The sequence below is a fragment of the Corvus kubaryi genome, unplaced genomic scaffold (assembly GCF_017639235.1).
Source record: "Corvus kubaryi isolate FWS band 111438036 unplaced genomic scaffold, C.kubaryi_AGA036_p1.0 37396, whole genome shotgun sequence".
In the NCBI taxonomy this organism is placed as follows: Eukaryota; Metazoa; Chordata; class Aves; order Passeriformes; family Corvidae; genus Corvus; species Corvus kubaryi.
Genome location: NW_024581135.1, coordinates 26539018 through 26564666, shown reverse-complemented (window position 1 = coordinate 26564666; position 25649 = coordinate 26539018). Strand labels below are relative to the sequence as shown.

The 25649-nt window shown below is 43.3% G+C and overlaps 1 protein-coding gene and 4 non-coding genes across 5 annotated transcripts; all 5 read left to right on the top strand.

Moving 5' to 3' along the window:
- Positions 1–615: 615 nt before the first annotated feature.
- NOP58 (NOP58 ribonucleoprotein) lies at positions 616–25649 on the top strand. The gene is made up of 15 exons (XM_042040433.1): positions 616–746; positions 3962–4038; positions 5740–5792; positions 7620–7744; positions 8750–8886; positions 10064–10128; positions 11425–11559; positions 12455–12600; positions 13561–13687; positions 14324–14487; positions 15208–15342; positions 16547–16608; positions 19145–19278; positions 24494–24615; positions 25323–25649. The coding sequence occupies exons 1-15, from the start codon at positions 702–704 to the stop codon at positions 25377–25379; spliced, it is 1584 nt and encodes a 527-aa protein (XP_041896367.1). The 5' UTR covers positions 616–701; the 3' UTR covers positions 25380–25649.
- LOC121670857 lies at positions 6064–6152 on the top strand. The gene has a single exon (XR_006018305.1). It is a non-coding gene; the product is annotated as a small nucleolar RNA SNORD70 (small nucleolar RNA).
- On the top strand, positions 10721–10808 carry LOC121670858. Its single transcript, XR_006018306.1, has one exon. It is a non-coding gene; the product is annotated as a small nucleolar RNA SNORD70 (small nucleolar RNA).
- Positions 12701–12784, top strand: LOC121670855. Its single transcript, XR_006018303.1, has one exon. It is a non-coding gene; the product is annotated as a small nucleolar RNA SNORD11B (small nucleolar RNA).
- LOC121670854 lies at positions 13855–13940 on the top strand. Its single transcript, XR_006018302.1, has one exon. It is a non-coding gene; the product is annotated as a small nucleolar RNA SNORD11 (small nucleolar RNA).

The window sequence follows — 25649 nt, the reverse complement described above, 5'->3', positions numbered from 1 at the left end:
GCTGCCTTCCCCGGGACAGAGCTGCCCGCTCTTCCCCGCAGCAGCGCGGGGAAGCAAGCAGCGCTTAAAACGCGTGTTGTGTATGAATATAACTTGGTGCTTGTCTGTTGGAGAAGCCAACCTTTTAAACACACAAAACTGCACTCTGTCAAATTTTTTTTACGTAAAGGAACTGTTTTCTGTGCGAGGAACTGCGGGTCGGGCCGTGGAAGCGAGAGCGGAGCGGGGAGAGAACGCACCCCGCCGGGTGCGGGGGGCCGGGAGCGCCGGCTGAACGCCGACACCGCAGGCGGTCCGGCTCGAGGGCTGCCGAGGTGGCCACTCGCTCACACCTGCTCCGGGATCTGCTCCGCGAACAAAAGCCTCCAGTACGGCCACCCGCGTGCCGGGGAATAGACCCGCTCCCTGGGAAGCGGAGGCAGCTCGGGTGAGGTGCCACAGGAACACACCGGAGCCTCCCGACCTCCCGCGGATTTGTGTGCGTGTCTGTGCGTCGGGAGGCTCGAACCTGCGGCGGGGGAGGGGACCGGGGGGAGGCGCGGGCGCGGCCCCGCCACGTGGCTCGCGGGCGGAAGGCGGCCCCGCCGCTTCCGCTCTCCGCGCGCTTACTTCCGCCGCTTCCGTTTCCGCTGTGCGGCGCGCGCGTGCTTGAGCGGGGTCCCGTCCGGCGGCGCACGTGGCGCCCCCCGGCCGCCGCAGCGATGCTGGTGCTGTTCGAGACCGCCGCCGGCTACGCCATCTTCAAGGTGAGGCGCGGGGCTGGGGGCTCGGGGGCGCGGTGCCTTCGCCCCGCCGCGCTGCGCCCTCCGTCGGGGCGCGGGGAGCGGCCGCTGACCTGCGGCGGAGCTGAGGGAGGGCGAAGGGGAGCGCGTCGGGCCTTCGGTGGGAATTTCGGGGAAACACGGGCGGGGGTGAGAGTGAAAGAGGGAGTGAGGGCCCCGCATCCCGTGCGGCGCCTCGGGAGGCGAGCAGAGCTGGGGATGGGAGCAGCGGGGCCGCGTTGTGCGTGAGGCCTCGGAGAAGGGGCTGCCGGAGGAGACTGAAGGTGCTCGGCGGGCGGAAGCGAGGACTCCTCGGTGCCTGCCAAACATGGCACACATCTCGTGTGGCCCTCATTTCCTCCCCTCTGCTGAGGTGGGCTTGGTAGAAAGTTGTGCGCTCGTGACCGCGCCCCTTTCGGCGTGTCTGGGGGCACCCGGGTTTGGGAGTGTTGACCACTTTCTCTTCCTGGCTGTGCCCTCGTGGCCGGTGTTCCAGCAGAACCCTGTGGGTGCGTGAGGGGGTGCGTGGGAGACGGGCGGGTGTGCGGTGCCCCGGCCCGGGGCGTTCCCAGAAGCGGGATTCGCGGCGGGCCGGGCGCAGGGAAGCGCAGGACTCCCGCGTCCCGACCTCGCTCTCCCAGCGGGAGAAGCAGACCCCTTTCCAGGGATTTGCCGGCCTCCTGACCGGGTAGCTCAGAGCTGCAGCTTCGTGGGGCTTTGAACAAGCCTAAACTAGAGCTGCTACAATGCCGTGCTGCTCTCTGGCTTTTCTCTTGCTCGAGTGTTGATCCCTGTACAGTTTTACCAGCTTGATCATAGATTGAGTAACATATTTATTTTTTTTCTCTTCCGGCTTAGTCTTAGGGTTTAGCTTGTGTGAACATGAGTGTAGGTGCAAAGAGAACAAGGCTCTGGTTTCTTCTGCCTTTGCCTGCAGCAGAACTGCACCCTTACTGCTCTGTGGAGCACTATATTTTCTTCCTCTGCCCTGAAACCTTTCCTCCTCATTGGAGTGAAGCCGTGCAGTTCAGGCAAGGAGGATTTCAAGACGTATGTCTTGGGAAGAAGCCAGAAATACTTCTAAAAGCAGATAACTTCTGTTCTGTGCCCCCCTCTCAACACTTACACCTGGGGAACTGATGCACAGACAGCAGTCTTCCTGGAGGTTTTGTTCACTGGATGTTGACACAGAATAGTATCCTGCGCCTTCAAAGTTACTAATAATAATAAAAATCTTTTGAGTAGGCTGAAACCTCTGGTGCAGTGAGCCACCCTTTCAAACTGTCACAGCAGCCAGGAGGGGCTGAAAATAACGAATATTTTAATTTCTGAAAGCAGAGTAGGCATAAAGCAAATGTAGGAGGAGGGACATACAGAGAGAACTGCAAGGAGGTCTCTGCAGAGGTGCTGCAGGTGTCAGCAGCTGGGGCTGGCTGGGAGGGATGTGCAGTGTGGCTGAGGGAGAGATGAAAGCCGGCCGCTGGCAATGAACAGAAGTAGTATTTTATTAAAGTATGTATTTTGAGACAAGCTGTGGTTTTCCATGGTGATTCTGTTGGCATCTGCCAAGGCTGGAAATGCCAGAGCCTCAGCCACAGTCCCCTTCTACAAGGAAAAGCTCTCAATCACCCAGCATTCCCTCCCTGGACAGGGCAGCTGTTCAGCTGCAGCCTTGTGTCACTGTTACACTTGTATGTTCATTCTGTATTGAAACGTTCTCTGCACAGTTTAGCTACTTTTTTTTTTTTTTCCTTTTTAAAGCAGTCTCTGAAGTTTGACAGCGCTAGGGGTTTGGGGTGTTCTTTCTTTGCTTTTTAGTTACTTGAGGGTTGGACAGATTTTGTATTTCTGAATTTTGGGGGCAGTTATGGTCACCCACTTCCCTTTCCAGCAGTGACCACAAATGTTTGTTGCCAGCATAACTGTGTTCTGTCTTTAGGCCTTGGTGACCAAGAACTGTCTTCTGGAAGCTGTGTAGCTCTCACGTGTTCCCTTGCAGTTGTTGCTTCCATCAGAGGAGCAGATAGTAAGGGCAGATGGGATACAGCCATGTCTTAGATCTGGGAATAATTTCTAATGAATCTTACTGTCTTGAAGGACAAATTATCCGTAGGCGTGTAATTTTTTTATGCTAACAGTCTTGATTTTAGCAGTTTCCGTGTCTTTACTTTTCTCTATATGCCCATGTCTGTTTATAGAGGCTGATAATTCTGTAGGTCTTCATGTAGGAAAGATGAACTGGGGGAAAGAATCGTCAGGATGAGGAAAGGAAGAGTTGCCCCAAGGTTTTTCTGTGCCTCTCAGACATGTGGGAAATTAATTATGTTTATTTGTTCAGCTATTAATTGAGTTTTAAAAAAGACAACCTCCTTGAACCAGGGTTTAAAAATCTGCCAGGGAGCAAAATTCATAATACCAGGAATGATTTCTTCACTGAGTTAAGTTGCAATTGTGTTGCATTTGCATTGTGGAGACAAAACCACAAGATTTTTGAGTGAGATGTAAAGAACAGTGTTGTAAAAATCTTGACTATTCCCCTGAGCAGTTTTTTGGGGATTTGCAGTGCACTCTGCATTTTGTAAAATGGATATAGGCTCCAAGAGTGTAAGTTAATCTTGTGCTGTTCAAAAGCTGAGGGGGTTCCCCTGTGTACAGAGATGGGATTAAGCCACTGCTGCCTCTTAGGTAATTCTTGGCTCAGTTGATGACCAAACTGTGGTGACGACTCTTCTTTACAGGGATGGTCTCTTTCTGGTTTGGGTTAGCTCTGATTAATGAAAATAACTTGGGGGATCACTCCTTTCTGTCAGGCTTCCCAGATGTATTATTTTTCCAAAGCAGTGGCAAATTTGGGTTTGGGTCACTGGGGTTGTGAAAGTCCTGTAGAGGAGGTGGAGCAAGCCCAGTTTTGATAAAGAAGAAGAGTTTTGCTTTAATGTGCCAGGTCCAGGAGGACCCAGCCATTATTGAAGAACTTCTGTCATTCAGGTGGAAGTAAAAACGCTGTGCTATTGAGTGTCTATTAATAGGGTAAAGCTGCTGAGAGAGTGGTGAAACCGGCGATCACTGAAGTCGAGTTTGTTGACTCAATCAGTGTTAACTACTGCAAAGCGGTTGGATACACTGTTTCAGGTCTCCGGGATTGAAGATTGTTCAAAAGTGAACTAAATATAGTTGTGCATTGTGTTATTTTCCTGCAGGTTCTGAATGAGAAAAAGCTCCAAGAAGTTGACAGTCTGTGGAAAGAGTTTGAAACTCCCGAAAAAGCCAACAAAATGTAAGCAGCTTTATGCCGGGATAGCAGTGTGGCTTGTGGAAGGACATGGCTGCCTGGAGTTAAGCAAGGCTGAGGTTCAGAATGAAGTATTGATTTTTGAGTTTCAGTATTGTAAAAGCTGTAAGCAATGATAATGTGAAGTTAGATACTCTGAGTTGCTTACAATGGAATATCAAAGTGAAAGAAATACCTTACAGTATAATTAAGGAGCAGAAGTCATTACCATGTGTCACCAAAGCAAAAAATTGAACAATATTTTAAGGTGATGTGAGTGCTTTGACAAGAACATCCAAGCTTGTAATGCTGGAAGTGTCAGTGAAATGACAGGTTTTTGTGCTCACAGGAAATTATTTCGGGAAAATAAAGCTTAATCCAGATGAAACTACGCAAATCACTGTGAACTGAGCCTAGTGTTGTTGCCCATGCCATCAGTGAGAGCTTGCACCACTGCCGAGTTGCACAGGGATTGCAGTGTCCACTGATCAAACTGGCCCTTCTAGCAAATTGCCCTAAAGCTGGGGACAGTGGTGCATTCCTTCCGAGTCTGCCTAGAGTGTTTTTATTGGAAGATTTCTAACCAGCTTTGATTGTAATGGATGCGTCTGAACAAGCTATGCCTTGTGATTCATATTTATCCTGCTCTGTAGCAGTACTTGGAGGAGAGACCAGAATATCCCACATCTGCCTGTTTGTAGCATGGTTAATCTTGTCCTGGAAACATCATCTTGGCCACTTGTTACACAGGATGTGGCTCTTAAGGGGATCTCTACTCTGATAAAGATAATTCCTCTTCTGCCTTTTCAGAAAGGCATCAGTGTAAGCCTGAAGCTTCTGTTGGGATCTGCAAATGCTTAACTCAAGCATTTGGCTTTGTCTGTGACCTTGCTTCCTTTGCAGATACTTGACTCACAAAGAGCGGTGGTTAATCAGAACTGGATTAGTCAAATGCCTGTCCCTGACAAGGAATTTACTGGATTGAGATGGCTTCTTAACTGTAACTATATATCAACACCACAGACTGTGTGAGGGGAAGAGGAAAGCTGTGCCTAAGGATCTTACGCAGTGTGGCTAAATGCTGTTCATATGATTCTTGGCTCTGGTCGGCACTTAGGGCATGAAAGAAATTTTTGTTGTTTGTCTTAAGCTCAGCTCAGAACTTGAATTCTACCATCTAATTACAGGGGAGGACTTGAGGATTCGTGGGCAATGAATCAGTTCAGATTTAAAGTCTTTGAAGATGCATTTGGTTGAAAAGCATGTTAAATCTGAGCTGTGCAGGCTCTGCATTCCACAGAGGCAGAACACTTCCTTTTGAAGATGAGTGGGGAGATGCTATCATCAGTCAATCAGGGTGCAGTGTTGAAATTTAAATGGATGATGTCTGTCTTTAAATATGAACTACAAAGCAAAAAGGGAGGTTAGGTTTTCTGGTGATGTTGGTCCAAGAAATACCAAATCAAAATTTCTTTTTTCTTTTTCCTTTATGTAATTATTGTGGGATCCAGCTGAAAAGTCACATCAGACTCAATTGGCCAGTTTAGTGCTCTCAGTCCTTTTTGAGGGTCTGGATATTGATCTCTGCTCTCTTGAAGCCTTAGGGAAAAGAGAGGAACTGTAATAGCAGGGGCAGAAAAAAGATAAAATGGTTCTAGCTTGTGGTTTATGTACATTTGTTTACGCACTTTCATTTTATTTCTGTAGAGTAAAGCTGAAACACTTTGAAAAATTTCAGGACACAACAGAAGCACTTGCTGGTAAGTGAGTTAACACTATTATTACAGAAAAATCAAATCTCTTGACATGCACTAGTTCACACTCATTACTTACCTGTGTCCATGCTCTTTTTCTTTTCTTAGCTTTTAAATTGCAGGTTTTTTTAACTGAGCTGGTTTTGATGGTTATGAGGTCACCTATCCAGTCTATAGTACAGTAAAGGTATAATAAAGTCTGTTTTTTTCCTTTAGTGCATATTTCCCAAGCAGCTTACAAATGAGCACCGTGCAAGTGGTGACTGATACATGTAGCCTGTCTGTTGTCAGTGATGGATTCTTGTTGAAGCTGACTATCACTGATTTGAGTTAACATTTCGTCACTACCACTGAGACAACAGACAGGTATTAGAGAACATTCATTATTACAACCACCTGGGTTTTGTGGACACATATTATGCCTGTAGTTTTCAGCCTAAAAAAGGTCTGTATTCTCCTTAAATTCAGGAGTTTAAGCAAAGTGGAAAGCCTTACATTCAGTAATTTTTATTAATTCTACACTTAAATGCTTGATGCTGTGGCCTGGTTTGAACAGAAATGGTAGGAATTCTTGGTACTAATTCAGAAATGGTGTGACAATTACTGCTGAATGTCTTGTATGACATCAGTAGGTGAATGTTTCAGGTCACATTTATACCTAAAGAGCAGTTCTTCATTTTCTGATGTGGTAGGGGTAGCTTATAAAGGAAGCAAAGAAGCAAGAATGGAGGCAATCCCATCAAACATGAAATGCAAGTAAAAGAACTGAAATTGAACCTTTCGTACGTTCCTCTCCATGGCATATTTTTTGGATTATGTTGCTTTTGCATAGGTATGGATTCAGTTCATTTATCGTTAAGCTGATTAAAAAAAAAAAGTAACAAAAAAAATCTAAAACCTTCTACTACTTTGCTTCAAGTCAACTTATCTGTGAAGTAGGGAGGTTTAGACTGCTTATGTGCCATTTATTTTGAAGGGAGGACTGTGTGTGACTGTTCTAAGTGGGTTAGATGCTCTTGGCCAGATTGCAGAGTGGAAAATTATCTGCATTGTAGAAGGGGTGAGAGGAAACTCAGCACAGCACTTCGATTTTACTCTTACATGTCATTAGGTTCTGGAAACCAAAAATCACTGTCTGCTGCTCTGTTACTGTGATCAAGATGTATCAATCACAGAAGTTCAGTGGAGCACAGAGCTGACCCTCAAAGAGGGTTGTATAAGTACCTGCTTAAAATATATTGTGTGGGATTGTAAAGCTTTTACAGATCTATTAATATTTGAGAATGAAGACCACCCTTTAAAGATTCCTCTGTCTGCATGCTGTATTAAAAGGGTCTGTCTGACTGTCCAGTTTGGCAGCATTCCTGGGGCTTTAGACAGTACATTATCATCACCAGAGGATGCAAATAAGCCATTACTCAATTTAGGATATCACGGTTGCTGCCTAGGTGACCTGGCAAATGGTTGGTTAATTAAATGATACACAAAATACTCCCATATAACCTTGCCGTTGGAAATGTTAAATATGTATCTAAAGCATATGGCATACTGTTTGTAGAGATTCTTAAACAAAATTGGCAAAAATAGAACTGAAAAACATATGCAGAAAGGAGAGGCAACTGGGAGAAGGGTTTTTGATTTAGGCCTTCAGAGGAGGAAGTATATAATTTTCTTCTGTTTTGATTTTTAGCTCTTGCATGGTGAAGTAGTATTGCAGATCAGACTAGAGCTACTGTGGGCAGTTAAAATAAATACATAGAATTTAGGAGTAATATTTTTACAGGTTTTAGGAGGGGACAGAAACTGCATCTTTGGTCTTCTTGTTTTATACAGCATCTACAGCTCTTGTAGAAGGCAAGCTCAGCAAGAACTTGAAGAAGATTCTCAAGAAGATAGTGGCAAAAGATGCCCATGAGCAGTTGGCTGTGGCAGATGCCAAACTTGGAGGTGTTATAAAGGTGATAACTGATTTTGCTGTTTTTCCTTTTGTTTCATGCTACAGAAATGCTACAGTCAGATTCCAGAGGTTTTGCAGTCACTGGCAATGGATTATGCTGCCAGTGCTGTGTTTGCAGCATAGAGGATAGTTAATCCTAGTATGTGTACAGGGAAGATGTTGTCTTGAGTATGCAGGTGAGGGACATGGTAAGAATGCACTGAGGTGTTCAGGTTTGCTTGGTTTCTCTTAAATATTGGTTAGAAACCCAGCAAGTTAACAAATTAATTTTCCTACTGATGCAATCCAGAAAAAGTGGGGGGAGCAACCAAACAAAAAACCCGAGCCAGGCAGACACGTATTCCTCACTAAGAGATGCAGCAATAGTAGGGTGCTGACTTATTGTATTGTTGGGAGTGGACATTGTTGTGCCTTCCTAAGTCTGCAGGCACCCCCTTGGTCCTTGCGTACCAGAGGAAGAAGGAGGTTCAGTGGAGGGGGACTGCCTTTTCCAGTGTCTCCTAGGTGTCAAATACCAGTTTCCCATCTCATGTCTGATTGCTCACTGTTCCACTGAACTTTATTCTGACAGCCTCCTCATGCTGTTTTAGGAGAGTCTGTAGGGTGCAAAATGAGGGTTTGATGTTAAAGTGAATAATAGTGAAGACTTTGAACTAATTATTCAGTCTTGTTCTCTGAAAAAGACGCAAAGCTCCCAACTCTCTACCTCTGAATTTTCTTTCTATGGCCAAACTGTTTCTAGTAAACTTAAAAATACTGAATCTTAAGTTGAATGTTCTACATAGCAGATAGAGCATTAATTATAAATCTGGTCTTCAAAGTGGAATATTAACTGTGTGGGGAACTGGAGGTGTCACTACCTTGAGCATCAAAAATGGATGAAACTTACGTGATCACGGGATTGCAGTGGGAAAACCAGTTGTAATGATGTAAGGCTGCTGGAAGAAGGACTTCAGAGGAATGTTGTGTTGTGCCTGACTATGGACCATTGATTTCCACCCTGCAGGAGAAGCTGAATTTGAGTTGTATACACAGCCCAATGGTTACAGAGCTGATGAGAGGAATTCGCTCACAGATTGAAGGGCTCATAACAGGCCTCCCTTCTCGAGAGATGGCAGCTATGTGCCTGGGTCTGGCACACAGGTGAGTTCCTACAACAGCTCTGTTTCATCCCATGTCTGCCTCACTCTTGTGTCCCTGGCTGTGCTGTGCTGCTTGAAGTGTCTCTGAGTATGTGGCATGGTCTCATACTCTGTAAGTTGAGATACTTTTGTATCTGAAATGTTGTTTTAGAAAGGAAGGGTTTTCCCGTTTGCACCCACTCTTTAGGGAAAGAGTCTTCACCCAAAGTTGAAATTGGTAGCTTTCCTTTTCATGTTATATACCTCAGGATTTCATCTGGAATGTCTCTGGAGCAGTCAAGGGAGTCATTTAAAGCTTGATTGCCATGAAGAGACAGGGTGGAGACCATGATTTGCACCAGAATAAATACCCATATAATAGATAATGTAAATATTAAAGGCAGGGTTGTTCTTCCCACCTTGTTCTTGCTGCTTTTTAGTGGAGTAGTAGTTAATTACAAAGTTGTTGGATCACCATGGGATCAGGTATATATTAGTGAGTAACTTTTTAATCCATACTCTGACATGAACTTGTCCCTGTCACAAGTTGGCAAGCTTAAGAAATGCTTTGCTATAGCCAGTTCCTTAAAAATGTGTTTGCTTAGAAAATGGGCATTAATATTGAAAAAGGACTTTTAAGATGCAAATCCTCATTGATACCGAGTGTCTTTCCCTGTAGCATACAGAGAACATAACATAACGTTAACATAACATTAAAGCCAGATGGTAACGGGCTTTCTCAGACAGTGAGAATCTGTTCCAGGAAGTTTCTTTTGTTGCTTCACATTAGCATTGCTGGTATTTGCTGCTGGGAAGGTGCAGTTTTGTGGATTGTTTCCAGATGCTGCCCAACTGCAAGTGCTGTTGACGAATACTTTTTGTGTGGAACCATGCAGAAAAACCCAAGAGCCAATTTCCTGCCACAGCACTCGTGTTCAGTCTGCTGCAGGTCATACAAATAACCTTAACTTTCCCTTTCACCGTGGTCACAGGGTATGGGAGTGGACCCATGTCAGGGCTGTTGTGAAGCTTGTGTCAGTGTGCCTCCTGGCCACAGCTGAGAGCAGTGAGTGGCACAGAACTGAGCTTGCTTTGAATGAACCTGTGGACAAGTATATTCGTGTTAAAAAGGAACAGATGAGGCATATTCTGCAACAGCATGTCAGGATGCTGATGAAACTGTATTTCTGTCTCCTCAGCCTTTCCCGATACAAGTTGAAATTCAGCCCAGACAAAGTAGATACCATGATTATCCAGGCAATTTGTAAGTATATTTAGAGCTTAAATTATTAATGGATTTGGCTTAGGATAGCTGATTTCTTTACATTGGCTAAAGAAAAGTATTGCTGTCAATTTCCTCCTAGGATGTCTTAGTAAATTGGGTGTTGATGTTTAGCTAGGCATAAAGTGTGTTTTCTCAGTAGGGTTTTCCACAAGCAGGAACATTTTTAGGGCCATACAATAAACTGGTGTGCACTTTTTCTTAGCATAGAAATCAGCTGAGCTACAGGCAGCGTTAGTTCAGTCCTCTTAAGGGTTTTCCTTCCCAACATGTCTTGCCTCCTGAGTGGTGCTGGGAAAACGGGCCCCATGGGACGGCATTTTCTGACCCATCATTTGGATGGTATCTTGTATAGAGGGCAATGTAGAAATAGACTCTTAGGTTAGGCATGTAAAACACACTGCAGTGTGTAATGCTGCATTTTGTCTCCTTGCTTTCTAAATGGAAAACAGATTGAAATTGTTAAAGCAGCTAGGAAAGCCCATTCCTCATTTTTCCTTGAAGACATACACATCATAATCTGCACGCTTGCTGTGAAGCAGTGGTGAGGAATCCTGTTTGGAATATTAATTCCCAGACTGTTGCCAATGATGAAACATAGTTAAACTGAAATTAATGATGTAATTCAGTTCCTTCGTCACTACCACTGAGACAACAGATGGGAATGTTGGTATTGCATTAGCAGGAAATAGTTTAGCTTCAGGGCTCTCTAGCAATATATGCTGTAGGTTCTCTACTCCAATAAATGATAAATTTGTCATATCTGGTAAATGGTGAGCCTGTTGGCTTCGTATCTGGTATATTTATATTATAACAGCAACTAAAAGGCTTGACCTTTTAAATCAAGTAATGGAATACAAAATTGGTTTGTTACCGTTAAAACGTTTTTTCCTTAAAGTTAGTTGGATGGCTACATTTTACATAAACCTCGTGTGTAGCACTTGGCTGACTGAGAGGAGGGATGATAACTGGCTGCTGCTCTCCTTCTAGGGGAATGTGCTTTGCAGCTGTTAAGGAGTTTGTCCAAGACCAGTCCCAGTGATAAAACTTCGAGGCCACACTCAGGGAATTCTAATATTTCTATAGTATTGTGCCTGGTATTATGCAGTTCTCTGAAAAGTAAAGACTTCTAGTGTACTGCAGTTTGGTTTATTCCAGTATTTATAGAGTGAAATACTTAGTTAATCTCCCTTTACACTATTAAAATTTGTTGGTTTGAGTGTACCATATTTTTAGGTTACCCTTTTAGAAAAAGAACTCCATCCTTCTTTCTTTTAGCGCTTCTTGATGACTTGGACAAAGAACTGAATAACTACATCATGCGCTGTCGGGAATGGTACGGTTGGCACTTCCCTGAACTGGGCAAAATCATCACAGATAACCTCACATACTGCAAATGCGTGCGGAAAGTCGGTGAGTGCTGAGGCCAGCCGAGCCTGGGGCAGGGCCGGGTGCACGGCGTGGGTGGCACTGGTCTGAGATCTGCTCACTGCTCATCCAGCTGCTCATCACCCTGAGCAATGCTGCCTTCAGCAGCAGAGTGGGTAGGGCCAGGAGAAAAGGAGGGTATGTTTGCATCTGCATGTTGATGCAATTTGCTGTTTGGAATCTTAAGTGAAAGCTAATGCCACATCACCAACCAGTCCTTCATGGACCACCAGCACATCTTCTTAGAATCACAATTAGTCAGCAGGCCAGTTTGGAAATAAGTTACTAAAAAAGTGATGTAAAGAGAAGTGTTGCCTGTCTCTGGATGTTCTTGGAGACAGCAGCTGCTAGAATTACTCATAAGAGCAGAAAGAATGACTGCTGTATTTTGGACACTTGTTTCACCTCTTGGGCTCATGTGCTTTGTATTGATTTTTTTTATTGGTTGGTTGTTTTTTTGTAATAATGAAGTTTACAGTCCAGAGAGAGAGTTGTGGTTTTAAGGGAACTTTTTTCCCTCCAACTGTAGAGACAATTAAATAGATTTGGTTAGTAGTAAGTGCCTGCTTCCTGGAATTCTTTTCTTGTAATATTGTGACTGAAAATTTTGCAGCAACCAGCTACTAAAAAGGTGAAGTATGCAGTGTTACAGAACATGGACTTTCTGGGTTTTTTTTCTAGTTTAAAATTTAATGTTTCCAACCATTCCTAGCTGGTATAAACATAGTCCGAACACTGACATACATTTTAGGAATTCGGAATAGTGTGATGGCAGACTTGACTCACTCTTTATTTTGGCCTTTTATCTTCATCTGTTTGTGCTTTTTTTACTAGTTCATCTCGCCCCCCGCACAAACATGCTTTCATCTGTCCCCCACAGGAGACAGAAGCAATTTTGCTTCCTCTGATGTTTCTGACATCCTACCAGAGGAGATTGAGGAGGATGTGAAGGCTGCCGCCGAGATTTCCATGGGGACAGAAGTATCAGAAGAAGACATAAACAACATAATCCATCTCTGTGATCAGGTATGTACACACAGATGGACAGGAGTAGGACTCTACTTTAGCTGTTTCAGAGCCACTTCTACCAAGGAGAGTTTTTCCCAGGGCAGCCCTAACACTCTTGTGATGGCAGTGATGATTCCTAGATTGTTGCGTTCCTGATGTTCAGACATGAGGGTGCACAGTCACTACCTCATCTGAGCCATCTCAGGCTGTTGATGTCTGCACAAGGCCTTCTGAAAGCAGCAGTCTTACTTTTGGGAGGAATTTTGCTATCATTGTGCTTTTAAGTATTTGAGATAATGGCATTATATAGCCTCTTTTTGATCTGTCACTGTGGAAGCTGGGTGATAAACCTTGGGTTAAAAATGGAGCACTGAAGCCCCAGAAGAGTTAGGAGTCCTACCCTGCTCTCGTCTGGGCTGTGTGTGAACAAACACCCTCCGACTTCAGTCGTGCCAGTTGGATCCCTTTGTGACTTTACCAGGGAGTGGCAGGGTTAGGAGTTCCTGTTCTTGGTCTAGACCAGGCTGCTTTTTTATGTGCATTCTAATTGTGTGTATTTATATAGAACAAGTAAAGAGCATTTATCTCATTTCAAGAGAATGGTGGCAAAGATTTATGTGAAAACTGAATGTTCCAGGGTTTTGTCCTAAAGAAAATGTCCTTACTGAGTATTTTTGTCCTGCTTCACTGTCTTTGGCATGTTGTCAGCTCCTTTATCAGGAGTTTTGCTGAGAAAATAAGTTGCATAAGGGAATAAGCAGTACAGATCCAATATACTTCGTGAGTATATTGGCTCTGCTCTGGGAATATGCCCTGTATAAAGTTTCCTGTAACTCTGGCTCTTGGCTGTTTTCATTTTGCAATTTGTTAGTCTCCTACATTGGAATTCTCAGCAGTTCCTCATGTCAGTATATTTGTCTCTTACTCTTTTTTGCTCGGCTAATACTGAGTCCTGTAACCAAACTCTCTCTGTGCCAGGTGATTGAAATCTCTGAGTATCGGACACAGCTCTATGACTACCTGAAGAACAGAATGATGGCCATTGCTCCCAATCTCACTATCATGGTGGGAGAGCTGGTGGGAGCAAGGCTCATTGCTCATGCAGGTGGGTTACGGTGATCAGTGTAAATAAATCTTAGGTGATGTCATCAGAGGTTTTCTCCGAGGAGCTGGTCAACTAAAAGCATTATGTAAGGCCTGGTGAACATATCGTGGTAAATGGGGCAAAGGCAGCACTTCAGGAATCTTGAGAATACCAGCATGAGCTTGGTAGTAGTCTGTGATGACGAAGTTCTCAGCTGGCCTGAATTCTTTCTGGAATATGAGGGCAACTTAAGTCACTACCTCTTCTGAGACACTTACTGAGCCTCCTGCTGATAGTTCAGTCACTTCTGAGTTTAAAAACCAACACTGAGCATTTATAGTCACACTGGCTCAAGATAGCAGCCTACCTGTGCTGTAGTTCTGTGATGAAATGTTCTTGCTGTCAGACTGTCAGGAGTAGGCATTATTCCAGTGGAATATGTTTTATTGATGAGTCAGCCTTCTTTCCTGATGCTCAAATCAAACCAAGACAGTTGAGGCATGAAAGACTGAAGTGGTTTACCTGTCCTTCAGGAAACAAATGGGAAACAGGTCTCATGAAAATAGACTGCTCTGAGCTTCTTATACTATTCAAAAGCAGGAATCTAGCCTAGCTGCTCCTCTGACAAATTACTCTTGCTGTGTCACCTCTTTCTAGGTTCCCTCCTGAATCTCGCAAAACATCCAGCTTCAACAGTTCAGTTACTGGGTGCTGAGAAGGCACTCTTCAGAGCACTGAAGACTAAAAGGGACACACCTAAGTTTGGTCTTATCTATCATGCCTCCCTGGTGGGACAAAGCAATACCAAAAATAAAGGAAAGGTAAGTTGCAGAGTTCTTTACTAGCTTGGCTTTTTCCAGGGCATGAATATTTTGAGCTTCATGATGGCTTGAGCTTCACAGTGAGGCTCTTTCCATGGCTTGCTTTACTGTATTGCTTTGTGATTCCATGGAAAATACCACTGTCCCACAAACCTTTGAATATCGTTCACTGCTGCTCAAAAAAAAATTGAATGGGATTGCCCATTTGACATATCTGAGCAATAACAGGGGTGTGTATCCTGCTGAGTTAGGGTGTACCACTGGCTTTCTCAAGGGTTGTGTCCCTACTTTCTTCTATGTGATAGTAAATTAAGGTTTTAAAGGCTTTAGGCTGGCTTGAAAATTGGACTCTTAGTGCTAAAGTAATTTATAGCTTGCTCTTAAAGCTTTCATAGTGCAGGGGGATGAATGTGTGTTTGAATTGTGGAGAAAGCTGGAAATTACACCTCAAGCTAACCTGATCTAAAGGTTGGGATAGAGTAGGATATGTATTACTGACTTGCTGTCTCAGACATTTCCCTCTATTTATCAAGGAAATAAGATGTTACATTAACAGTATTTCAGTGTTGAAAGAATGAGACACTAATTATTTTTTGGACTAAACACTGCTAGTAGATGGTTACTCTGTTCTTTTGTATGTGTGGGTATAGTTTCCAGATCAGAGTGAATCATTGCCTTATGTTAAGTCTTAGCATTTAATATTATTTTTGGCTTTTCCAGATTTCTCGAATGCTGGCAGCAAAGACTGCCTTGACTATTCGTTATGATGCCCTTGGAGAGAACACCAGTGCTGAAATGGGAGCTGAGAACAGACTAAAAGTAGAGACAAGACTGAGGCTTTTGGAAGAGAGAGGGGTAAGTCTTGCAGAGAGCTGCATGAAGCTGACATTCTTGTTCAGGATATGATTTTCTGATACACTGCTTTTTGACTCTTCCCACTCAGTAGTGTGTCACTCTTACCCTGTAGTTTCTCCCAGCTTTGGCTGGAGTGGCCAAAGGAAGTGTGTAAGTTGGCTGCAGGCATTTGTGTGTCAGCCATTCTTGTTTACAAGTTTGTCTTCATTTGTATTATACTGAAAAATCTTGGTAGTGAACAAGATGAATAAGATCATACCTTTACATTCCCTACATCTCTATGAATTGCAAAAATAGGCTTATTACTTCATAGTTTCTTTCCCTTTACTTTAGAAAGGAGTATTTGTGTTTTCTCCCTGCCTCGCATTTTCCACCCTGGCTCTCCAGAATCTGGACACCGGTGGTGCTTGGTCTTAGGGAGCTTTCTCTGTAGCTAAAGCAAGATGTTATTCTGCAAATTGCTGCATTACCCTCCCACCACCTGATGAATATCTGGGCTCTCCACACCTGCTGTTCCATGTTGCCCTTCGGAGAATGTAGGGTCCCTTTCCTCTTTTAGGTGGCATGCCTGCTGCATGTGGTCTTGTAAATGACAACTAGGTTCAGCCTTCCAAGCTAGATCTGATGCCAGTGCTCTAGAACAGAAAAGAAAAATCCAGAAAAACCTGCCCACTGTCTTCATGGGAGGTGAAACTTCCCATCAGAACAGAGGCAAGGAGACATGTTAACATCAAAAGACAAGCCAATCACCTGACAAGTACGCATTTAATTTAGTTTGGGGCCTGTGTTGTGGTTTTAAGGTTGGCTTTATGCCAACTATAGGGTGATACCTGCCCTGACATGCAGTTTTTCTTGCCAGAGAAAAAAGTGCAGAAATTTGAGCTGCTTTGGGGAATTTGGAGGTACAGTGTTATGTCATGTGTCTGTGGTATATTTGATCCAGTAGTAGGTGCCCTTTACTTGAATTGGACTCTTGAAGAGCAGCATTAGGAAGGCCGTTCTCACCTCAGCCTTTCTCACCTCAGCTACACTCCCTGTCGCTACTCTACACTCAGGTGTAAAACTGGTGCAGGTACACAAGAGCCTGACCCATAATATATGTCTGTCTTTCCATTTTTAATTCCTTTCAAGAGCTGTAGAACTTGTGCTGTGAATTCTTTTCATTATGAGTAATTTGTTTTCCATATCTAAATTTTTCTTGTAGATAAGAAGAATAAGTGGCACTGGAAAAGCCTTGGCCAAGACAGACAAGTATCAAAACAAGAGGTGAATAGTTTTTCCTTTCAGCTTAGCTGAGTAAAAATAACGCTCCATGTTTTTATTTCTGAAAAGCTTTTTGGTTGTGGGCTGAGTTGACTCAAGATCCAGAAAACAGTTTCTGTGCTTTTTAAACATTGATAATAAGTTCTGGTGCTAATAAGAATTTCCTTTTTCTCAAGTTTTCTAATAGTAAATTACTGACATCATCAGATAGCAAGTACTTTAGGTGCTACCACCAGCACCCCAAAAAGCTGGGTGTTAATATTATAGCAGCTTTATTTATTACAATTCTGAATGAAATAAATTGGAGAAAATCAGAGTTTAAATTATTCATTTTGACATGGAAGCTGTCCTAGAGGCCTATTTAGCCATCTCATTCTTTAAAAAAGGAAAGAAACAGGCACCACTTGTTTTGAGCAAAGCTTCATCACCTTGTGTGTAATGTCTTGTATGTATATATGTCTTGTATGTAATAAGTACCATGTCTTAAGCAATAGATAAGGTCTGTATGTACTCTGGACACCATTAGAACAGTTTCTGGTGCCCAGAGTGACGCTGTAAATTGCAACTGGGACAGCTGAACATTGAGGATTTGAACAGGGTATTATTAGTCTGCGCTGTGACATCTGGGTTTATCGCTTAATTTGGTTGCAGACTTCTTGCTTAGCTTGGCCTGCTTATTTTGCTGAGCCTGTGGTGTAGATAGGGGAAGAGCTCAGCAAAACCAGGGCTCAGTGCTCATTCTGTGAGGAAAAAATAGCACTGTTGCACCCATCTGCAGCTCCCAAACATCTTTCTGGAGCCTAGCTGTAACTTTCATTTCCATATGCCAGGCATTTCCAAGTGTAGTGATGGCTGTGATTTCTGGAGCAGCTTTTGCAGACAGTGTCAGTCAGTAAATGAAGCATCAGGGCGTGTCAGGAGGCAGGAGCTGAGGGAGGAGGGTGTTACAGAGACAACATAGATGCTGGGGTTTGACCTCTTGAAATGAGGAATCATGAACTCCTGCCAGGACATGTTTCTGCTGTTAGACATGCTTTGCAAACATGTCTAGGCTTGGGGAGAATCTGAAGATAGTTCCTGGCTGTTTGGCATAGTCTGGCTGCCTAAAAGGGAAACTAACTCAGTACTTGTCAAATTGTCCTTGTAGTACAAAAATGGCAGTACTGCTCTATGGGGATGTTAGAAGGGCTAAAATAGTGTTTTAAGGAGATTGGCAAGAATGTTAGTCTTGTATGGAACCATGGATTTTGTATTAATTAGCTAAATCACATTAATGTACCAGAAGTTAGATGTGAGGTAGTTTTTAGAGACGAGGTTCAAGTGAAACATTTCTGTATGCTTTCCAAAAAAGATGCAAAAGATGCTATATTTGTCTTATTTATGGTTTTGTGGTTTTGGTTTTTGTTTTTAATTAACAGCAATATTATGGCAATGACAAGGAAACCAGTGAGCTCTCACTTGGGTTTAACTGAAGCAGAGTCCACTGTTTGCAAAAGGCTGTGTAATGAATTTCTGTAAACAAATATGCGGTGTTAATACCCATAAGAATAATTTCCCATGCTTAGAGGATGAGTTGATGGTACTGACTGGCATTACCACATGGTTCCCAGCCCAGTCACTCAGCCTGAGTTGCTTTTGTAGCCTGTGCAAGGTAGCTACTTCAGATTTCTATTTTAGGAAAGTTCAGATGTTCATTATGTGGCTGGGGAGGAAATATTTTCAACTTAGGTGTTTTTAAAATGCCTTTTTTCTCCAGTAGGAGTTCTGTTGGGAAGACAAAAAAAACCTGCTTTGTTGCTATTTGATGATTCAGTTGCTCCTTACAAGTTCCAATTAAAGAGCACTGGATTTCAGGGTGGCCAGTTCTCTACAGAGGAGTTTAGGACTGAACAACCGAGCATGCAATAACTGAGAAGAGGCAGTTTCAGACACAGATTAGATATTTTAATGTCCCATAAAGTCAGTGAAACAGGTGGTACAGCAATGAGCCATAACATAACCCTGCTTTGTGAGTTTGCCCTCTCAGTGTAATGGTGGAGAGGCAATATAGAAAAAGCAGAGGTAAAGCTACTTCTAGTGCTCTGTGTGTATGTATTATTACCCCTAGGGTACAATTATAGGGTGATATACCAAATAGAATACAGTAATACACCAAATGGTGGGGAGCTGTGTGCTTGTGACCACATAGCTGTGCTGGATAGGCTTTCAGCATCAGAGAAATCAATTTAATGCATAATTCAAGTGCTCTGTAGAGCCTTCAACAGGTATAAACCAGGATCAAACTCTTAGTTAACTGGTATTTTCTTTTCAGATCAGACAGTTGTACTTTGTGGGGTATCTCTTCTATAGTCATTATTACTGATAAACCCACTGTGTCTTGGAGGGAGGGCCTCACTACCTGTAGATGCTTTGTTAGCTGAGCAAGATGATTTTCAGATATTCTTGGTAGGTTGTATTGGAAAGTTTATGTTCAACTGCAGGATCTTACCTGAAGGCTTGCTGCTCTTAATACGTAAACTGACTTTTTTCTTCATTACAGCGAAGTAAAAGTATTTGACCCCTCTGGTGACTCTACACTTCCTGTTGTTTCCAAGAAGCGCAAAATTCAGGAGGTGGACGAACCAGACACAGAGGTTGCAGTGAAAGCAAAGAAGTTCAAAGCAGAGATGAAAGGTTGGTTGGTGTACCTGTGCTGCTGGCATGTCACTGTTTGCATTGTGCAGTGGGGCTTAGCATTTACAGGCAGCCACAGTGCCTGGGTATTCTCCTTGGGTATGACAGTGTATTTAATAAAGGATATGATCCCTTATAGACTGACACCAGACTGCAGTCAGTTCACAAACAGCTGGAAACATATAAGAAAGTTTAAAAACAAAACTCTACTCATGTTCTTGCAGAATTTCTTGCTCAGCAGGTTTGTATTTAGTATCTTGAAGACAGAAAAGCTGCTCTCTGTAAAAACAGAACTTGCCCTATTTTCTTTCAAGAGTACTATTTTATTCTGTCTAGAAACGTTTTCTGGCATGTTTCAACATATAAAAAGGTCAGAATTTGATGTGAAATGACAGTTGGAAATTTCCGTCTGAATTTGCGTAATATGTGAACAATTGTTATTCTCTGGGGAACTAAAACTGAACTATGGCCACAGTTGTTCTTTCCTTCTCTGATAAGTTACTGTGTGAAGAAAGATTTTGAACTGCGGCTGCAAAATAATCTAGTTTAACATTATGGTTCATTTTAATAAACATTCTGTTCTCACCAGTGTGTAACATGGGAGGGGGAGAAAGATGATGATTTAAACTCACTCCTGTGAGATCCAGAGCCAGATCTGGGCATGAACTACTCACAAGTTTTGCCAACTACCTGTGCCTGCAGCAGGTGAGGGCTGTCAGAGCCTTCCCTTTCTGCCTTCTCTGCTACTCTGTTGTAGGGGATCAGAGTGTAGATCTGCTGGTTGAATACCTCTTCATGCTCAGGTGATGTGGAGGTGTGTTCGTTCCAGTCACCACTTAGTTCATGGTGTCTCTGTACATGGAGGGAGCAATTTGCAGGAACCTAAACTTAGCTGAGAAGTAAAGTTACACTGGAGGGAGAACCCTTTGTGCTGTAAAGCTGAGATCTGTGCCCCAGCTTGTTCTCTTATACTTACCATAATGAGAAAAGGACACGAGTACTTTGGAGGCTTGAACTTTGCCCATTTGCTTTTGGAGAATGTGGGTGTTCTCACAGCTATTGCTTTTGATTATCTTTTGAACTAACTTCCTTTGCTATAGCCAGAATTGTTCCCTTGGGCTTCCCTTGCATTATCAAAGCAAGTGTTGACATCTCACAGGCAGGAGCTTGTTGCAGGTGAAATATTATGTTGATTTCCAGCCCGCTCTTTTGTAGTTTGAGGAGGTTATTTCTGTTTATAGTTACATTATTCAATGGTTAGTGCTTTTGTACACAAGCCTGCTTGTGTTTGCTTCATTTGCTTTATTGAGCACTGATGTTTCCAGGCTTGGGACTTGGGTGGAGCACAGCAGGTATCCTTGAGCTGGAGATGGTGTCCAGAATAATTGTGGACTACTGAAACCTGTACTGTTTGGCTGGTTGTTTTTCAAATTTCCCCAAACTTGAAGTACAGGCTTCAGATGTGTTGCTTTTCTTCCTGCAAACATAGGTCGTTCTTCACATGTATGGTTAATAGGTCCTGCTTTTTCCCTCTTCTTTGTATCTACTGGGTCATTTTCTTTGACTACTGGCCATTAGTGCTAACTATGCCAACTGCTTCAGACTATAGAATAAATGTTTTCAGAGTTTATCTTGTGTCACCTCTATGCAGAACTAATCCCTTCAGCCTGTCCTCTTGTACCCTTTAAAATAGCACTGCCTCATGTTTGCAAATTGTATTCAAGCACCCAGCATGGGTACATGGATTTCCCTGACACCTGCTAGACAGACCATAGCCTTGCTATTTTCCAACATGATTTCTATGATTGTACAGTGTCCTAGAGGGGGGTTGGTGGTCCTAGAAGGTTGAGTAGTTCAGCAAGTCCCATAATTCACAGAAGAGTGCATAGGAGGTCCCAGTATTAAGATTTATGTTGCATGTCACTTGAATGGAAAGTGCATGTGAGCCTTTAATGTCTGCTGTTCTTGGCTCTATTGTTTTTTGCTGTGGTGCTCTATTCAGCTTTTGCCTGGTCAGAGATAACAGATCCAGACAGTGTGTTGTGAAAGAAGTCTCTGCCCCCTCCTTCCTCATGCTGTTTGTGCAGCTGCATGATAAATGGGGCTGGTGGAAAAGTAGTCCCAGAAAAAAAGGCATTCTTCAGCCAGAAATTTTTAATTTGGTTTGTATTACAAGACGAAGGTAAAGGATAGGAGGGAGCTGGGAAGCTGCCACTGGAAAGTGTTGGTCAAACCATTGCTTTTAATATCTGTTGTAAAGGGGGACTGTTACAGCGGGGATACTGCAACACGTGTATCAGACAATGAGGCTATGGAAAAGAAATACCTATGGACAGATTCTTGATAGATGTTTATTTCTTCAGCCGCACGGCCGGGATCTGCCGAGGAACTGCGGCAATCACAGGACCCGAGGGTCCTTGCCCACGCAGGGGAACAAAAACAACCCATGGGGAACGAGGCTGAGCAGGGCCAGGGAAACCCCGTGTCTGTGCCCTCAGGGCTCCTCTCCCAGGGCTCCATGGCAGGGGGGAGGGACCCTGACAGGGGACAGTACTTTGCATTTTGCTAGCCCAAAGTGTAAATGTTACTGCAAGATGAGATGTGTGGTGTTTTCTCTCTCCCTGTCTGGGGTGCATGAATGGCAGTACTTTGTGGGAACTGGCAGGGGGTTGGGGGTTAAGATATGACTTCAAACCACATTCACCTTTTATACCTGTCAAGAAACCAAGTGGAAGGATAGTGCCTGAAACAAGTTATAATCCACTTAAGGAGCTGTCTGTTAAAACCTGTTTTCGTGTTGGTGAAGGGAAATAGGGCAGGTGTTTTTGTGGCTGTCGTCTCTGAAGTTGGATGTGGCCAGACAGAATGCGTACCACCAGCAGGGCTAGCCAGTGCCCCCAGGGAAGCCTTCAGCTTTCATTTTAGCATCAGGATATAGTAGCAGTTAGTGACTTGGGAAGGTATCTCTGAAATATCTTAAATTAATGGAGTTAATGGAGTGAACCCTGCAAGATACAAAGCCTTAAATGATAGCAACAGCTTGACAGGATTCTTTATTGATAGGCAGTGTGACTTCATTCTGTACATGTGGAGCATCATCTGGAGGAGGGAGGATACATCAGGACATCAGGCTTGTGTGTAAAAGCTTAGACAAAAATGGTGGAAAATGGATGAGTGGATCTACTGCTGGTGATGCCCAGCACTCCCAGGGCTGTCAGTCAAACTGCTCTTCAGGGTGCTGCTTTCTGTGCCTGGATAGTCAGAGCTATTGGTTTCCTTGTCAGCTGCTGTATATTGCAAAGAAACCCCACTGGCCTTGATTGACTTAGAAGTATTGCACCTAGAGGGGAAAAAGCCAGCACCCCTGGAGCTTTTATCCTCATTCTGGGTAGGTACAAATACGTGACGTCTTGTGATGAGCTTTGCTGAAAGGCAGCAGCTGAAATCTTCAGGGACGACTCTGCTGCTTGCTGTGAGAAGTGACAGTGCCAGTGAGTACCCAGTGCATCAGCTGCACTGTAAATTGTGACAGGTTCCACTGCCTGGTGTGTCAGACTTGATGACACGTAGGGTATTAACAAGAAATTATTTTTTCAAGGTTATCACCCAACATTTTTCTTGGAAATGCATATGTTACCAATCCAGCTGAGTAAAAACATGCTGCATAGCAAAATACGATGTGTACGCTCCTGTTACACTGTACGGCTTTAATGTAGTTTATGCTTATTTTTCAGCAACTTTTTATTTCCCCATGTCATACATAGGGAGGTGAGGATACCTATTTTTATACCTGTTTTGAATGCCTTATGCTCACACACTGTTCTCTGTGACTCTTGTGTATGGCAGAATTAAGTTACATTTACCAGGTTTTTTATCTGGAATCTTTTGCTGTTCTGCTTCTGGTATGTTTTTTAATGTCAGAAAACTGCATGTGTTAGCTGGCTGTATTCTTTTGTAGACATGTCTAGAATTTTTTTACCCTGGAGCCAACGTTTTTTGTCTGAAGCTAATGTTAGAGGCAAAGTTTGAAGTGTATTTTTGACTCATGTAATCCTTCTTCTGGCTTGAGGAACTAAAATTGTGACCAAGTACAATCAAGATGTTAGGAGGTTATGTGGTTTGGGTCTTTTTTTGTAATTGAACTTGTTCTTTTTGTAAGTGGTGAGTGAGTGTTCTTGAAAATGAAATTGATTCTTTCCTTGGGGGATATATGGTGAGAAAATGTCGTCTTGAGTCATACCTCCAGTAGCAACTGTACATACCACAAACACCACTGGTTTCAGCATCAGTTTTAGAGCTACTGAAGGACAGTGGTTGCTACATCATGAACTTAGTCATGAGTACTGTGTGAAACTTGGTATCCAGCACTGACTCAGCTGTGCAAATAAATTTAATTTGGGTATGCTCCAGTAACAGCCTGGCTGCCACATAGGCTGTCAGCCTGGTAATGATTTCTGCTTGGTTTCTTTACCTAGAGATTCCTAAGACTGTGGGATGTATTCTAGGAAGTGAGTGGTAAATCACAGTTCCATTACCACTGTAATTAAATAGGGCAGATGTTGATGAATAGTTCTGACGAGTAACTGTAAGGTTGTTAGTAAATCTTTCCCTGGGTTGACATTCCTCTCAGCTTGTATAAATAATATTATAAATAATTCCTGTCATCCTGGACAGGAGAGCATTTCTGCATTAAATGCTTTACATTGCCTTGAGATCTTTGTGTTTGCCAGTCTAAACAGTAAAGAAAACTGGTCTGCTTCTTAACAAATTTCCAACATCAAGATAGAGAATCAGCTGTGAACAAGCTATTGCTGGCTAAATGCATTTCTAAGGTGGGAGTTAGAGTCCTTTTGCTGCTCCTGTGTTGCTGGTAAAAATATTTGCCAAACTGTGGACAGTCTCTTTTCTGATAGAGTACTTGAAGGTAACTTGGTAAACAAATGAAAACATGCAAGCTTGTTTTAAACTCTGGGAGCAGCATACAGGAATAGTGTGATGTGAATTCACCAGGAGATGTGAATAGTGCTGTCTGGACACTGTCACTCATGTCTTAAGTAGTTGTATATTTTGATTATAGCAGGGAGTAGTCATGCAGGTAAGGGCAAGGCAGAGGGTAAATAGGAGTCATTGTGTCCTCTGCCATCTCATAGTTTTTCCTTTTGCACTCTTAATAACTGACAGCCTGCCTTTCATTTTTGTCCTTTCTGTGGTACAGAAGGGACAGCTGTAGAAGATGGTGAACCTGTCAAAAAGAAGAAAAAGAAAAAGGGTATGGAAAAGCAAGCTGAAGAAGAGGAGGTACTGAGTGAGGAACTCCCCACCAGCCCCGTAATTGAGGTGAGGCAGAATTGCACAGCTACCTGATCCTTTTTGGGAATGTGTTCTCTCCAAAACATAGAATGTAGAGTGAGGGATGGGGAGAAATTCATATATATATAATCTATGGCATGCAAATAGTTTTGCTCTAGTAACTTTATTTTGTGCTATCCACCACTGTAATGTCCAAGAGGGTTTGCATTACAAAATAAGATCTGGGAAGTTGGTGACTGCAATGCCTCCATTCCCATCCTGTCTTCTGCCCACCCCCAGCTCTAGTCTTCTCTCTCTTTGCGTCTTTTCTAGTGGGGAGAGTGCCCCTTGGTGCCAATCCACAGGCATCTCTCTCAACTTTGGACTTCTAGGGAGCAGAGGCTGTACCTGCTGATTTGATGTCTTCTAGCAACAGTAGAGCAGATGGGACCAAAGCCAACTTTTTGCTCAGTTTTGAAGTCCTGTTCTTAACACAGGGTTTAATTTTCTGTCCTTTGTGTATGTTAGCTGCAGGGCCTGGGGGCAGTGCTGAGCTGTGGCAGTGTGGCACAGCCTCCCTGCCCCTGTGGACAGCCCAGTGCATTTAGCAACTGAGGAAGGACATCTCTTGGGTTGTGCTCTGCTGAGCATGGCAGCTGGAGTGATGCTTTGGGTGTGAGCCCTGTTGCCTAGCTACACGTGTTGCTTTGCTTTTCCATGATGTTTTGTTCATGGCAACATTTGTTTGTTTGCAGAATGCAGAGAAAAAGAAGAAGAAAAAAAAGAAAATGAAAAATGAGGGTGAAGACTGATGAGGAGCAGAGGAAAACACTGGCCCTTGGACAGCTGCTTCGGAGTAGCATTTCTCAACATAATTTGTTTAGCCTCTTGCTGAAAACTAACTTCCCTGTGTTGCAAGAGGGCAAGGAGATGGGTTTGATAGCTGTCTTCTTCCTGGAATAGGATACCCTGGTGTCTCTGCTAATTAGGAGGATTACTGGTTTCTTTTGTTTAAAAGCTCACAATAGATCCTCTTTTTACAACCATTCTCCACTGATAAGGAATAAAAACATTTTAATGGA

Excerpts from the sequence above, each read along its gene's own strand:
- NOP58 (XM_042040433.1), top strand. The coding sequence starts at position 702 with ATGCTGGTGCTGTTCGAGACCGCCGCCGGCTACGCCATCTTCAAG. Across the intron at positions 747-3,961 it reads CCGGCTACGCCATCTTCAAG|GTTCTGAATGAGAAAAAGCT; the intron begins GTGAGGCGCGGG and ends ATTTTCCTGCAG. Across the intron at positions 15,343-16,546 it reads GGCTTTTGGAAGAGAGAGGG|ATAAGAAGAATAAGTGGCAC; the intron begins GTAAGTCTTGCA and ends TTTTTCTTGTAG.